The following is a 12,873-nucleotide window of genomic DNA, read 5'->3' on the forward strand; positions in this document are numbered from 1 at the left end:
TTAGGATCAGGTAGAGTGTGATATAATAATAATAATAATAATAATAATAATAATAATAATAATAATAATAATAATAATAATAATAATAATAATAATAATAATAATAAACAACTTTATTTTTATATCCCGCCCTCCCCCGCCAAGGCTGGGGATATGAATAGACCTCCACCTGAGACCCTGGGGAGCCACTCCCTTTCAGAGTAGACAGTACTGATCTGGACAGAACAATGGTCTGATTCAGTTTCATGCATTCATGTGACTGTAAGTTCAAAACTGTGATGAAGAAATGCTTTTTTTAATTACAAAGAATGAAACTAAGGACTGATAATACATGTTTTGAATGGACAGATGTAAATAGCTCCATGTTCAGTCTTGGATATTTTGTGGATATCACTATCAGGGCTTTTTTTGGAAGCAGGAACTCCTTTGCATATTAGGCCACACACCCCTGATTTAGCCTATCCTCCAAGAGCTTACAGGGCTCTTAGTACAGGGCCTACTGGAAGCTCCAGGAGGATAGGCTACATTAGGGTGTGTGGCCTAATATACAAAGGAGGTCCTGCTAGAATTCCTTACAGGGCTCTTAGTACAGGGCCTACTGTAAGCTCCAGGAGGACTGGCTACATCAAGGGGGTGCGGCCTAATATGTAAAGGAGTTCCCACTACAAAAAACAAACAAACCCTGATCACTATGCAGTCGGCAGGGTTATTTTAATTTCTTTTTTCTTTTTTAATTCTTCCTGAGTCACTTGACAGGGAAAATGCAAAGTCAGCTAAAAGTTGTACAGTATAAATAATTCCGGAGGGGTAACCATGGTAGTCTGTTGCCGAAGACCATATGAGAGCCTTGTGACTCCTTAAATACTAACAGGTTTTTATTGTAGTATAAGCTTCTGTGGACCACAGCCACTTTGACAGATGTGATTGTGCATAAATTGTGTATACTTGTAAATATCCATAGTTATGCAAGGGAAGATATGTTTTGCCCTCAGAATTTCTGTATTGCCACCTCTATGTTATCTGCACACCAATTCTGTAAAGTAAGCCAGCATTATTATACAGGTACTACAAATGATGGCTGAGGCTAAAAGAAACGGCAGCTTTCTGCTACCTGTTGAGCTCACATCTGAGATTCAGCCCACCAAGATCAGATACCCTTCCTGATTCAGAACTCAGTAAAACATAAACCATATGATATAGTATAATGAACACAATATGCTATTGCTGTCTATTGCAGGGAGAACCAGGATTACCTGGCCTGCGTGGTCCAGAAGGGGCTCCTGGGATTGGAATACAGGGTGAAAAGGCAAGAAATTATTTGGTGATGGACTTATTGTGCTGCTGTGGTGTCTAGCAATGCATTACATCTGCATCTTGTGTCTTAGAACAATGGCATGGACTGGCGCCTATGCCTCGCTTCCACCTGTGCTGTATATCTTCTGTGGGTTAGGTCCTCCATTCTAGAGAACATTACTCCAGGGCTGGAAGCTCCCACTCATGCCAAACTAGAATGTTTCAGTGAGCCAAAAAGGGCCTAGCTCAAGAGGAAAGCACTTCACAGCAGAGGACCAACTTCACAACAGATGAAGAAGGGCACAATTGGAAGCAAGACTTTAAGATTCCCTCAATAGATTTCACAAAACAACTGTAAATTGGCTGAGTGGGCCAAGTGACTTAAACAGAGAAACTGTACTCATAGTTAGGCTCACAGTTAGCATCAGTGCAGAATAGTTTTGATTCAACCAGCTTTTCCAATGATGAAAAAGGGAAGAGGGAGTCCCCTTTGACCCCCCCCCCTCAAAGTCTATGACGGATATCATGGGACCTACATGGACAAGTATGGGAACTGTCTCCCGTCATGGATGGCCCGGGCTTGTCTGACCTCATCAGAGTTTAGAAGCTAAGCAGGGTCAGCCCTAGTTACTATTTGGATGAGAGACCACCAAGGTTGCTACACAGAAGCAAACCACCTCTGAATATCTCTTGCTGTGAAAACCCTATGGAGTTGTCATAAAGAGGGATTGCCGATCCCCCGTTGGGTAATAAACTGCGAGACAAAACACTATGAATATGCTTATAACTCGCACTGCAATTATAATTAAACTGGCAGATTTAGCCCATAGGTTCTATTTCTGCAAAGTTAGTGTTAACTTAAAAAAAAAAAATACTAATATTTAGTATGTTTCATTGTACAAAAATTGCAGACCTTAGATAACCTTTTTTCATATTAGACTTTATTGATGTCAATTGGGTTTCAATTAATGGTAACCAACACATTTCAGTGATTGTAATGAATCTTAGTTGCGGCTCATCATTAGGGCCAGTATTCTGAACCAGGAAGTTACCCAGAAGTGTAGTTGTTCTTTAAGAATAATTGCATGTGGTTTGAAACACAGCGTGTTTATATGCGGTGTGTATGTCCTGTGCAAACTAGAATCATGTTTTTCTTTTCTTCATGCAGAGCAGCTAAGGAGAAAAATGTATTGGCTACTTTTCACAACTTATGAGAAGCTATCTAGGAAAACTTATGAAACTTATTGAAAACTTATTGAAAACTTTTCAATAACTTATGAGAAGCTATCTAGGAAAATAACTTTAAAGTATTTTCTTTCTAGGGGGATCAAGGTCAAAGAGGTATACGTGGACTATCAGGACCAACTGGAGTTGCTGGACCTGCAGGGGCTAAGGTATAATTATTTTATTGCTGTTTTATATTACCATAGCAGGTATCAGGCTGACAAAATGAGAAACTACCAGAGCCCACTGATGAAGAGGCGGGGCTGCCATCTTGGTTCTCAGCGTCTATGGCTGCATTCCATCATAATGACAAACCTTGGTTTGTTTGTGAGGGCATGAACATGGCTTTGATCCAGTAGAGCATGGATGGAAGGAATTGTCTGTCCAGTGGGCTCACTTACCACCACCACTGCAACCCAAAATGTTATTCACTGGGGGATATCACCAGAACATTATTTTGGTGGGCATTTTGGGCTGCCCCAAGAAGGGAAGAGGCAAGAAAGCCACACTCTGCAGATGGAAATCCTTCTGTCCATGGAAACACTCCATTAGATCCAAGCCATGGCTTGGTTGCTGTACACTTCATCCTTATTCCCTGTTCACTTTGTACATGGAAACCAATTGAAAGCTTCCAGGTTGGAGAAGCCATCAATCAGACTCCAGTTTGCCATGGTATCTGAATGATGGTGCCAGGACAACTGGAATTTGTTTCTGCTTCATAAACTGGGACTCTGAACTAGTATTTGAATCCTAGTGTGTGGGGAGGGAACAAACTCCAGTCTGCCCAAACACTTTCATGCTGGCATGATGGAACAAACCAGAGTTTGGAAACTTTCCAGACCACTTCCACATATGAGGGGAAGAGGGAGAGTTGATCATGGCAAACGATGCTTGTGCTCTTCATCAACAAACAAAACTTTGTCATGGTACCTGAATGCAGCCTGCTCCTGCCAACATTTTGCAGCAAATGAGAATCCTCCATGACAGTGAAAGGAACCCTGGGTAATCTCTGTTGCGGTATCCTGCTTCACTCTGCTTTAGCACCCATGTCTTTAACCACAACCACTCTGGCAATTCATTTCTTACTGACACTGTCTCTTTCAGAGTGGGGGGATGGGGAAGAAGGCTCAAAGCAAAAGGTGGGATTTATCCAGGAATGGAATTCTAGCAGGAGCTCCTTTGCATATTAGGCCACACACCCCGATGTAGCCAATCCTCCAAGAGATTACAGGGCTCTTTTTTGTAAGCTCTTGGAGGATTGGCTGCATCAGAGTTGTGTGGCGTAATATGCAAAGGAGCTCCTGCTAGAATTCCACCCCTGAATTTACCATTCTGGCCACTTTCTTACTGATACTCCATACTGAGCAATGTTAGCTTACCTTCATTATCAGTGCCATTGTATACCTAGTTATCCAAGGATATTCAAAAATGTATACTACTAATATAATATAATATAATATTCTAAATTCTGTAAAACATTTTAAAAACCAAGCTCGAAAATTCATAAACCGAATGCAACGGGAGAGCAGGGAATTAGAAGGAACCAACTCTGCAGATTAACTAGACTATCATTAATTGATATAAATATTTAAGAGCATTCAAGCTGGAAAACTGAGTAAAAATATAAGACTTAAGACTTTTAACAGTAACAACACAAAAAAGCTAGTAACAATGCAAAAAGTAAAAAACAAGTGAATTCCAACCATCATAAAAGAGAAGACACAAAAGTGAAATTTAAAAAGAATTTTATGAAGAAAACAATACAATTATTTGCCATAACTAATTTGTTAATTGACTTCAAATTACTATGGGATCCTATGTATGTTTATTTGGAAGAAAGTTCCATCGAGTTCAATGGGATGGGACAGTCCTGAGTAAGCATGCAAAAGATTGCAGACTGCCAATTTTAATTGGGTTCAGCTCACAGAATTTACAGTGCATCAGTGCTGAAAAAAGATAATAGTTTGTTGTGAGCATCTTATAATGCGGCAAAGGCCCTTTCTGCTTTTGTGTTTACTACAGCTCTTGCCTCCCACCTGCATAGCTTCAAAAACCTGCTTCCATATTCACTCATGCACTTATCTCACTCTCTCATCGGATTTTGAAATTCCTTCCACATCCTTTCCCCAGCATTCTGCTGTCACTCTGCTTTATCTCTGTAGTTTCCAAGAGTGTTTTTTCAGAGGAGTATTTCCCCCTCCTCCTCTTAATTCACTTCCAAGCTTTAAAAGCAGAAACATTTCCTTGGATTTTCCCCCTCCCCTGCCCTCCCTTGGCAGGCTAATTGGTCTGTTCTTATTGGTCAGTTTCACACTATGCATATCTTTTGAAATAGGAGATTAGGAAAGTAATTGCCTTTGTCTTACTCATTTGCAGGAACATCAAGTTAGCTTGGTGGGTTAAGATGCTGGGCTATTGCATGCTGCAAGGTTTTAGAGTTCAATTCCTCTTTCAGGCAATTTTGTATCTGAAACAAAAAGGTTTCCTTTTAAATTGACTCTGACCACAAACATTTCAAACATGAGAGTAATGCTGTGGAACCTACTTTGTGGCAGCAACATCCTGTTGGGTTTTTTTAAAAAGTCTGGTCCATCTCAACACCTCATCTTCCCCTTTTGTCATCTCATTTCTAAATAATAATGGGGGGAACTCACATTGCAAAGCACTGCCGTTGCCACCTCCTACCTCATGAACCGCCTTCTCTCCAGCCAAGTGATCAGCATTGACTCTCTCTAAAGTTTTAAAGCAGTGCCTGCCAGTGTTTTTTTCCCCTCCAGCAAACTCCTTGACTACTGATAAAGGGGAGAGGGACACTAATGGTGACCCCACAGTAAATTCAGCTGAAAGAATCTCCTATTTCAAAAGGCATGCCCAGTGTGAAAGTAACCAATCAGGAGAAACCAACCCCAGAACACTACCCAGGTTTTCTCATTGGAATGCAGAGTATATACACCACAGTTTTCAATAGAAATCAGAGAGAGAGAAAGATGCAGAATGCAGGCACAGCATTCGAAGTAAACCCCAACTGGCTCGACTTCAGTGAAAATCAAAAGTATGCTATGTATGCAGAATGGACTAAAGAAGTCAAATAATTGTGTATGGGATTTGTTGTTCTATCTTAATGCAATCTTTAGCCAAGGCAGAATGGCTAAAGAAACACATGAGAAGCATAGAATGCGGTACTGGATGCAGAATTCAGCATTCTGAAATTTTCATTTTAAAAAACAAGAGCTAGTACTGAGTGAGAACTAATGTATTTGGAGATAGGCTTGAAAATATATGGGGAAATTACTCTTGATGTCATAGAAGTCAGAGAAGTAGCTTCAGTACCTGCATATCTTCTTGCTCCTTGTCCAGAGCAAAAACAGCAAAATAAAGGAGCAAATTTCCCCCCCCCTAAATTTGTATAACATATTCAGTTTACACAGAATCCATCTTTCAAGCGCAAATAATTTTACAGTGTAGTTCTAAGCAAAGTGACACTCTTCTGGACCCATTAACTTCAGTGAGCTGAGAAGTATGTTAGGATGCTTAGGACTGGCTGTTAGTTACATTGGTGCAGAATTTTAATTATCAAAGATTTCGGGTTTTCATGGCTGGCATCATCATTAGGGTTTGTAGAATCTTTCGGGCTCAAGTGCCGTGTTCTACTGGAGAAAGTTTTTCTTCCAGACGTTTCGTTCTCAGCTGCGGAGAACATCCTCAGTGGCGTTGCAGCCGGAGCAGGCGCTCTGACCTTCTTGGCTGCTGTGCATTGAGATTTCTGGAAGAAAAACTTTCTCCAGTAGAACACGGCACTTGAGCCCGAAAGATTCTACAAACCCTAAAGAATTTTAATTGCTTTTCCTAACAGTGAACAGACAGTGCTGCCATACCTAGGAAATTAAGCCATCCCTTGAAAAAGCTTCATACTTTGATAATCTTTTTTTTTAATGGCTTTTTTCCTGATGGCAGGGTGAACCTGGTGCACCTGGACGTCTTGGAATGCCTGGTCTTCCAGGACGAGCTATTATGGGGCCGAAGGTAACAAATGTATTTCTCTCATTGTATCATGTTCATCACAACAGTGTAGGCACCAACTGGACATTTTGGTGAGTTTAACAAAGATAGAGTCTTATTTGCAAGCTACATAGTCTAAGGGATTATGTAACATTAAAAGACCTTGAACTTGAGCTATTTCAGAACGCTACTGGGAAAGCACTTATGGGTAGGAAACAGCATACAATTTAAGTGTAGGTCACTGTGTATAATACATAATGTACTTTGCAGCATGTACACATAATGTGTGTACACTAGGAACAGACAGGTAGTCAAGGCTTCCTAGATGATGTCCAAAAATGAAATAAACAAATATGTGATCACATTTCATGATCTACACACAGGATGTGCTGTTTTTTCCTGTATCAATTTTGCTAGATTCATCTGAATGTTGTTTTAGCTCTGTTTTAGAAGGCAATTACAAATAGGGTTGGCTCCCTCAGCTCCCTCAGATGGTCCATCACTTGGATGGTAGAAGCCATTCTCCATTGAAGGAAGTCAAAGAAAGGAATCCTTGGGTTCTGCGCCATGTAGTGGTATATCAGGGCCAGACTTTGTGGTATAAATCCAGGGCCCCAGCTGATCAATGCAGCTGGGAGGGCAAACCCAGCTATAGCTTCTTCATGTTTGAAACAGACATTGCCATCTAAAAGGAATGGGGTATAAGGCCATTAAGTCCAGAGTCTAAAATCAGCAAACTGCACCATAAACAGGAGACATTGGATCCAACCCGCAGAATTTTCTAAACAGGTCTCCCTCTTAGGCATTTCAGAATCCAAATATGCAAGATAATTATGCAAGTTTTAGCTGTAAAACTTATGAAATAAATAGTTTTCAATGAAATAATTGTCTCTTACAATTTTTGTCTCTTAATAAGGATGCAATCCTAAAGACGCTTATGAGGGGAAAGGTCCCAGTGAACTCAGTGGGACTTCCATCTGCATATATATGTTTAGGATTGCACTGTATGCCTGTATAACGTCTCTCATTATTTAAACATTCTGTTATATGTGTATATATTTTTTGTTGAAGGGTGATATTGGATTACCTGGTCCTCCTGGTCCAATTGGAGAACAGGGAATAGGGATTCCTGGTGCTAAGGTAATTATCAAACTGGTAGATCAATTTAAAATTAATAAGTACAACAAGAAAGTATTTTAGAACTTTTGAACAGCTGTAGAAGAGAGCAAATATTTATTTTTGCCAACAGGGCGATCGTGGACATCCAGGACCACCTGGACCATTTGGACCAAAGGGAGATGGATATCCAGGCCCAACAGTAAGTATAAAAATACTATGTCTGAAGTGCTGTTTAAGGACTAGATCCTTGCAGTGACCTGCTTAAGCAGAATTATGTCCTTTTAAGTTGATTCAAGTAAATGGCTTTAGAAGGATATAATTCTGCTTGAGATGGTGCTATAAATGCTAAGAATCATATATATTCCACTGAGCTGTAGATCCCTCATATTCTAGAGGGCAGGTTCTATGAGAACTGAGAGAGAAGGATTAATGCTATCCGAGAATAAGCACCCAGTTAGGCATGATATTTCATCTACCTTCAGTGAAGTAATTGTCCTGTTTTGGACATTGCTCTCCATCTTTTCACTCTACATGTGGTGAATGGCCATCAGTGCTGTGTACTTTCCCCTTGCCACTTCATCATACATCACTCCCAGTTGGTGAGAGCTTGCACCTATTTGAATGCAGGATTTCCCTTTCACTGGCATAGAGAGAAAGCCCTTGGCTCTATCCCTCATGATGTTACTATACTGGAGAGTGGGATCTATTCATAAGGCACACAATCTGCATCAAGTGTATTTCATGTGGCCCAAATATATTTAAATGGAACATATGCTTCAGGATTTTTCCACAAGATGACAAATTCCACCGAGATAGCCACAGTAATATGATGCAAAGAAAAACAGGCATCTTGTGGATCAATTCAGACATAATACAAAGCCTTGGCTTATTTTAGAGTTTGGTCCACAGACAATTATTCGATCCTGGTTTCTCTCAGGAAATGTTGGCTTCAATGCTTTTGTGCTTTCCCCTGCCTTCCCTCAGAGACCTGGCTACTATCCCAGGAGGCACTGTGGTAGCCAGCTAAGGAAAAAGCTTCATTAACAGCTTGCTTACTGATATAGCCAGAGGCTCTGTAAGGGTGTAGTATTCTCCTCAGGAATATCTGGCACTTTCCACATAGATTTTGCCTAGAAGACCAGGAGCCAAGGGAGCCTGCTAATAGGAGGGGCAAAAGACAGAACTGATTTTGTTTTCAGCCCACTCTTGCCAGACATCTGTGTAGCTGTGGAGAGCATGAAGTAGTAGCAGAAAACAAACAAAGGTTGTTTCCACGTGGGAATTTTACCCCAGGGGGAACACAGCATGCCTCTGCTTTATTATGGAGCTTCCACATGGCATCGTGTTTTTAGTGAGCACACTCCTGGGTTTTTCTTCCTTTCCTTTGACTCAGGGCTTTTTTTGAGCAGGATTCCACATTTGTATGTAACTCAGACATCTAATTAAGACTAATCATGGTTAATAAACCTAATTCATAGCTTCAAATCCTGGTTCTAACGAAACATTGTTAGCATAGTTAGCATTTAGACTACCAATTAACCCTATTTAGTTTAATTAAATCATGGTTTTATGCTATGCCTGAACCAAGTTGAAAGCCAAGAGATCAAAATTGTATTGCAAAGCCAAGAGCTCTACTTATTGCCTTTGTCTGATAGGATGTTCTAAGCTATTTTGCAAAAAGTTTAAATAGATGTACTCCCATAATAGAGATCAGTGGGTATACGTCATCTCAAAAAGATGAAGGGTTAATCTTTCTGCCTTCAATTTTCAGGGACTTCCTGGGCTTCCAGGACCACCTGGGGAACAAGGCCCTGAAGGGACTGGATTACCTGGTGCAAAGGTACAAACTGCTAATTTAAATTAGTTCAGGATCACTATACAGAGGCAGCCAATGTCAAACCACCGCTGCTCATCACTTGTCCTAAGAACGTTACAGGGTTGCCATAAGTCACCTGCAACTAGACAGCACTTTCTGCCCTCAGTTAGTTGAAGTCAAGAGGATATAACTCCGTATATGAATGAAGTCAGTAGGTATACAAAGGTGAACCTCTGTTTAGGACTGCAGTGTAAACCTATTGAAACAAATGCATACAGTCTGGAGTAACTATGCATTGGGATTGCACTGCTAGGAAAGGGGCTGTGGATTGTTATTGTGCTTCACCTTTTCTCCTTAAGCTTCCTTTGGTCATTGAGTCTGGCATAAAATGTAAAAGTGGACATCGTGACAGCTTTGACAATATAAATTTTCAGGGTGATCCAGGTGTTAGAGGACCAGTTGGTCTCCCAGGCCCACCAGGAGAAGGCCTTCCAGGACCAAAAGTAAGTTACAATCAGATCCTGAAACAAGAAATAATGATCATTACTCTTTCTATACATGGCATTCCTGTAAACTTTGTAGCTTAGGAATAGTTTAGGAATAGCTACTTTAATGAATTCCAGAGAGATATCTAAGCAAAACAAAAAAGCAGTCTTATGCTACCTCAAAGACTAACAGCAAAATCATAAGCAGAGTTACACCCATCTAACCCAATGACTTCAATGGATTTAGAAGGTACAAAGTTCCTTTGGTGCATACTATAAAGCTCAGATTCTATCATCTCTTTCCATTTCTATTGGAAGGCTCTTCTGTTCACAGAGAGGTGATTTTTCAATGATCCCCTTGCCTGTTGCAGGCTCCTTGGAGTTCACTCACCCCCAGGGGCACAATTTCAGAGTACACAAGCAAGCTACAATGGGAGGAGTAGGCAAAGTTCCCGTTCACTTAGTGAAGCTTCATTCTTGAGAGAATCCACCCCTAACAGATTTATTGCTGCATAAACTTTCATGGACTAGGGCTCATGTCATAGGATGCTGAAAATTTGCTGATCATATGAATGATAGACTCATAGAGTTGGAAGGGACCTCTAGGGTCATCTAGTCCAACCCCCTGCACATATGAGTAACAACAAACGTTTTGATAATGGAAAAACAGGGACAAAAATGCCACCCAAACTAAGTGTTTATCAGTTAAGGACCCAGATATAATGGATTAAAATTATAAAATGTTCTGATTTCTATTGCAGCAGTTCAAATCACAGTCTTAATCACATATACAGGAAAGTGAAATGTGACAGTGCTAAATTTTGAAAAGTATACAAACCTAGAGGCTTTTCGAAGAGACAGGTAGGGAGAAAGAAAGGGTGTGGCTGCAATCCTTTCATGGTACTGGAAGTGTTAAAAATGGAGATGGACAGGGCTTTATTGTAGAAAAAGCCCAGCAGGAACTCATTTGCATATTAAGCCAAACACCCCTGGTGCCAAGCCAGCCAGAACTGCATTCCTGCTCAAAAAAAGTCCTGGAGATGGAGAAAGGATCCAGAACATTCCAGATACCCCAAACCTGTCAGATTATAGTACCAGCAAACAATTTCTTTTCCTGGGGTCAGATTGGATTCCTTACACACACCCTTAGCATTCTTGTTGCAGGAACAGAAACAGTACTGCAAGCGAGAATGTCACTATTAAAGATCATAACAGGTTATATACCTAGAGACAAGTTCATGGTGGGGCGGAACTCCTATGAGACTAGGGCAATGGTCCACAATCCTCTTTCTGCACTGACCAGTTGAAGTAAGTGGCGTGTGGATTGTAGTATACATCTAATGATGACTTTATTACAAAGAGCATTTGGCAGAGGGTCAACTGTTTAGTCAGATCTGACTACGCTCTTATCTTTTAGGTTGTTTTACATTTGTCAATTATTGTATTAATTAATTTATTGGAATTTGTTGCTTTGTTAGCCATGAAGAGTCATAGGACATTGGGCAGATTTTTTTTGTTTACAATAACAAAGCAGGTCTATGTGAAAGTAGCCCCTTCTTGAAATCAAAGGGAATACTTCTTACTGTATATGGTTAGGACTGGGCTTTAAGATATATTGACTACCAACTGTTGTGAAGGAGCTTCTTGTATCTTTTACGTATTTCAAAGGAGTGACATGAAACCACATTTCGCAGGTCTTTATTTCTAAGGAAACTGTGCTCTTTTTCCATTCAGGGTAATGTTGGGCGACAAGGACCACCTGGACCATTGGGACCTCCGGGCGAAGGTATCCAAGGATCAAAGGTATCATATGCAACTGAAAGAAACACTTAGGTCCAGTGTTCCCTCTAAGCTGCAGAGTCTTGTGAGCAAAAATTCTGCTTTGTGAGCTACTGGCATGAAAGTCATGAGCTGCTGCATAAATTAGTGTGCTCTGGGGTCATCCCTCCTGAGCTAAGACAAAAATGTGTGAGCTGGAGACTAAAAATCTATGAGCTAGCTCAGCTTAGAGGGAACACTGCTTAGGTCTACTCTAAAAATTACAGTTGCCCTGACCTGGATGGCCTAGGCTAGCCTGAGCTCATCAAATCTTGGAATAGGAGACCCACAAGGAAGTCCACGGTTGCTATGTGGTGGAAGGCAACAGCTAACCATCTTTGTTCATCTATTGCCTCTAAAGCCCTATGGGATCACCAAAAGTTGGCTGGGTCTTGACATCACTTTCTACCACCAAACTTTACAGTTACCACATTCCGTTTTCTGTTTTCACGTGGCATCTTTATTCATTTGTAAGGTATACCACATGCATTTGGCATGTTGTTAGCATGCCACAGCAAGAATACAACATGAAAAATCCATGATTTGATGTCAACTTTTCATCCTGTGGTGTTTTGAATATTTATATTATGTTCTGAAGGTTTTGTGCTGTAAAATCGCATATCCACATAGACATTGTGCTGCTCTGATTCCAAGCTGTCCAAAAGAAAGGAGATTGCCTAGCTTTCTGTATATTTATAGTTTTCCTTCAAAGTACCGCCCTCACCCCCATTTTCTTTTCCTCTAACTGACTGAATGTGTTTCTGCTTTATGTACTGTACTGTGTTTAGATGTCTGACTAAGTTTGTTTTAGGTCGCATTAATTGTTGGGTTCTCACCTGCTATGAATTTAGGTTGCATTACTTGTTGGGTTCTCATGTGCTGCAATCCAATGCATCCATCCCAGGGAGTGAGCACTGTTGCATGTGCTCCAGAATAAATATGCATTGGAGTGTGCTATGACTTTCAGTTCAAACAAGGATGGCCCTAGACTGTCTGGCATCCTAGGCAAGGCTAGCTTCTAGCACCGCCCCCCCTCCCGCACTGCTAACGTTACTGAGTCACATGGGGGGCACCCAATTTGGTGCCCCCAGAAGACTGAAATCCTAGGCAATTGTCTAG

At 40.8% G+C, this 12,873-nt stretch overlaps 1 protein-coding gene across 1 annotated transcript in view; it reads left to right on the plus strand.

Annotated features, from left to right (window-relative positions):
- Positions 1-12,873, plus strand: part of LOC132585206 (collagen alpha-1(XXVIII) chain-like) — a 77,704-nt gene that overhangs the window by 45,581 nt on the left and 19,250 nt on the right. Inside the window, exons 20-27 of the mRNA XM_060257012.1 lie at positions 1,238-1,306; positions 2,616-2,687; positions 6,472-6,540; positions 7,588-7,656; positions 7,766-7,834; positions 9,407-9,475; positions 9,886-9,954; positions 11,671-11,739. Of these exons, the coding sequence (XP_060112995.1) occupies positions 1,238-1,306; positions 2,616-2,687; positions 6,472-6,540; positions 7,588-7,656; positions 7,766-7,834; positions 9,407-9,475; positions 9,886-9,954; positions 11,671-11,739 (555 nt within the window). The remainder of the gene's footprint in view (positions 1-1,237; positions 1,307-2,615; positions 2,688-6,471; positions 6,541-7,587; positions 7,657-7,765; positions 7,835-9,406; positions 9,476-9,885; positions 9,955-11,670; positions 11,740-12,873) is intronic.

Source organism: Heteronotia binoei, chromosome 16 (genome assembly GCF_032191835.1).
Source record: "Heteronotia binoei isolate CCM8104 ecotype False Entrance Well chromosome 16, APGP_CSIRO_Hbin_v1, whole genome shotgun sequence".
Classification (NCBI taxonomy): Eukaryota; Metazoa; Chordata; class Lepidosauria; order Squamata; family Gekkonidae; genus Heteronotia; species Heteronotia binoei.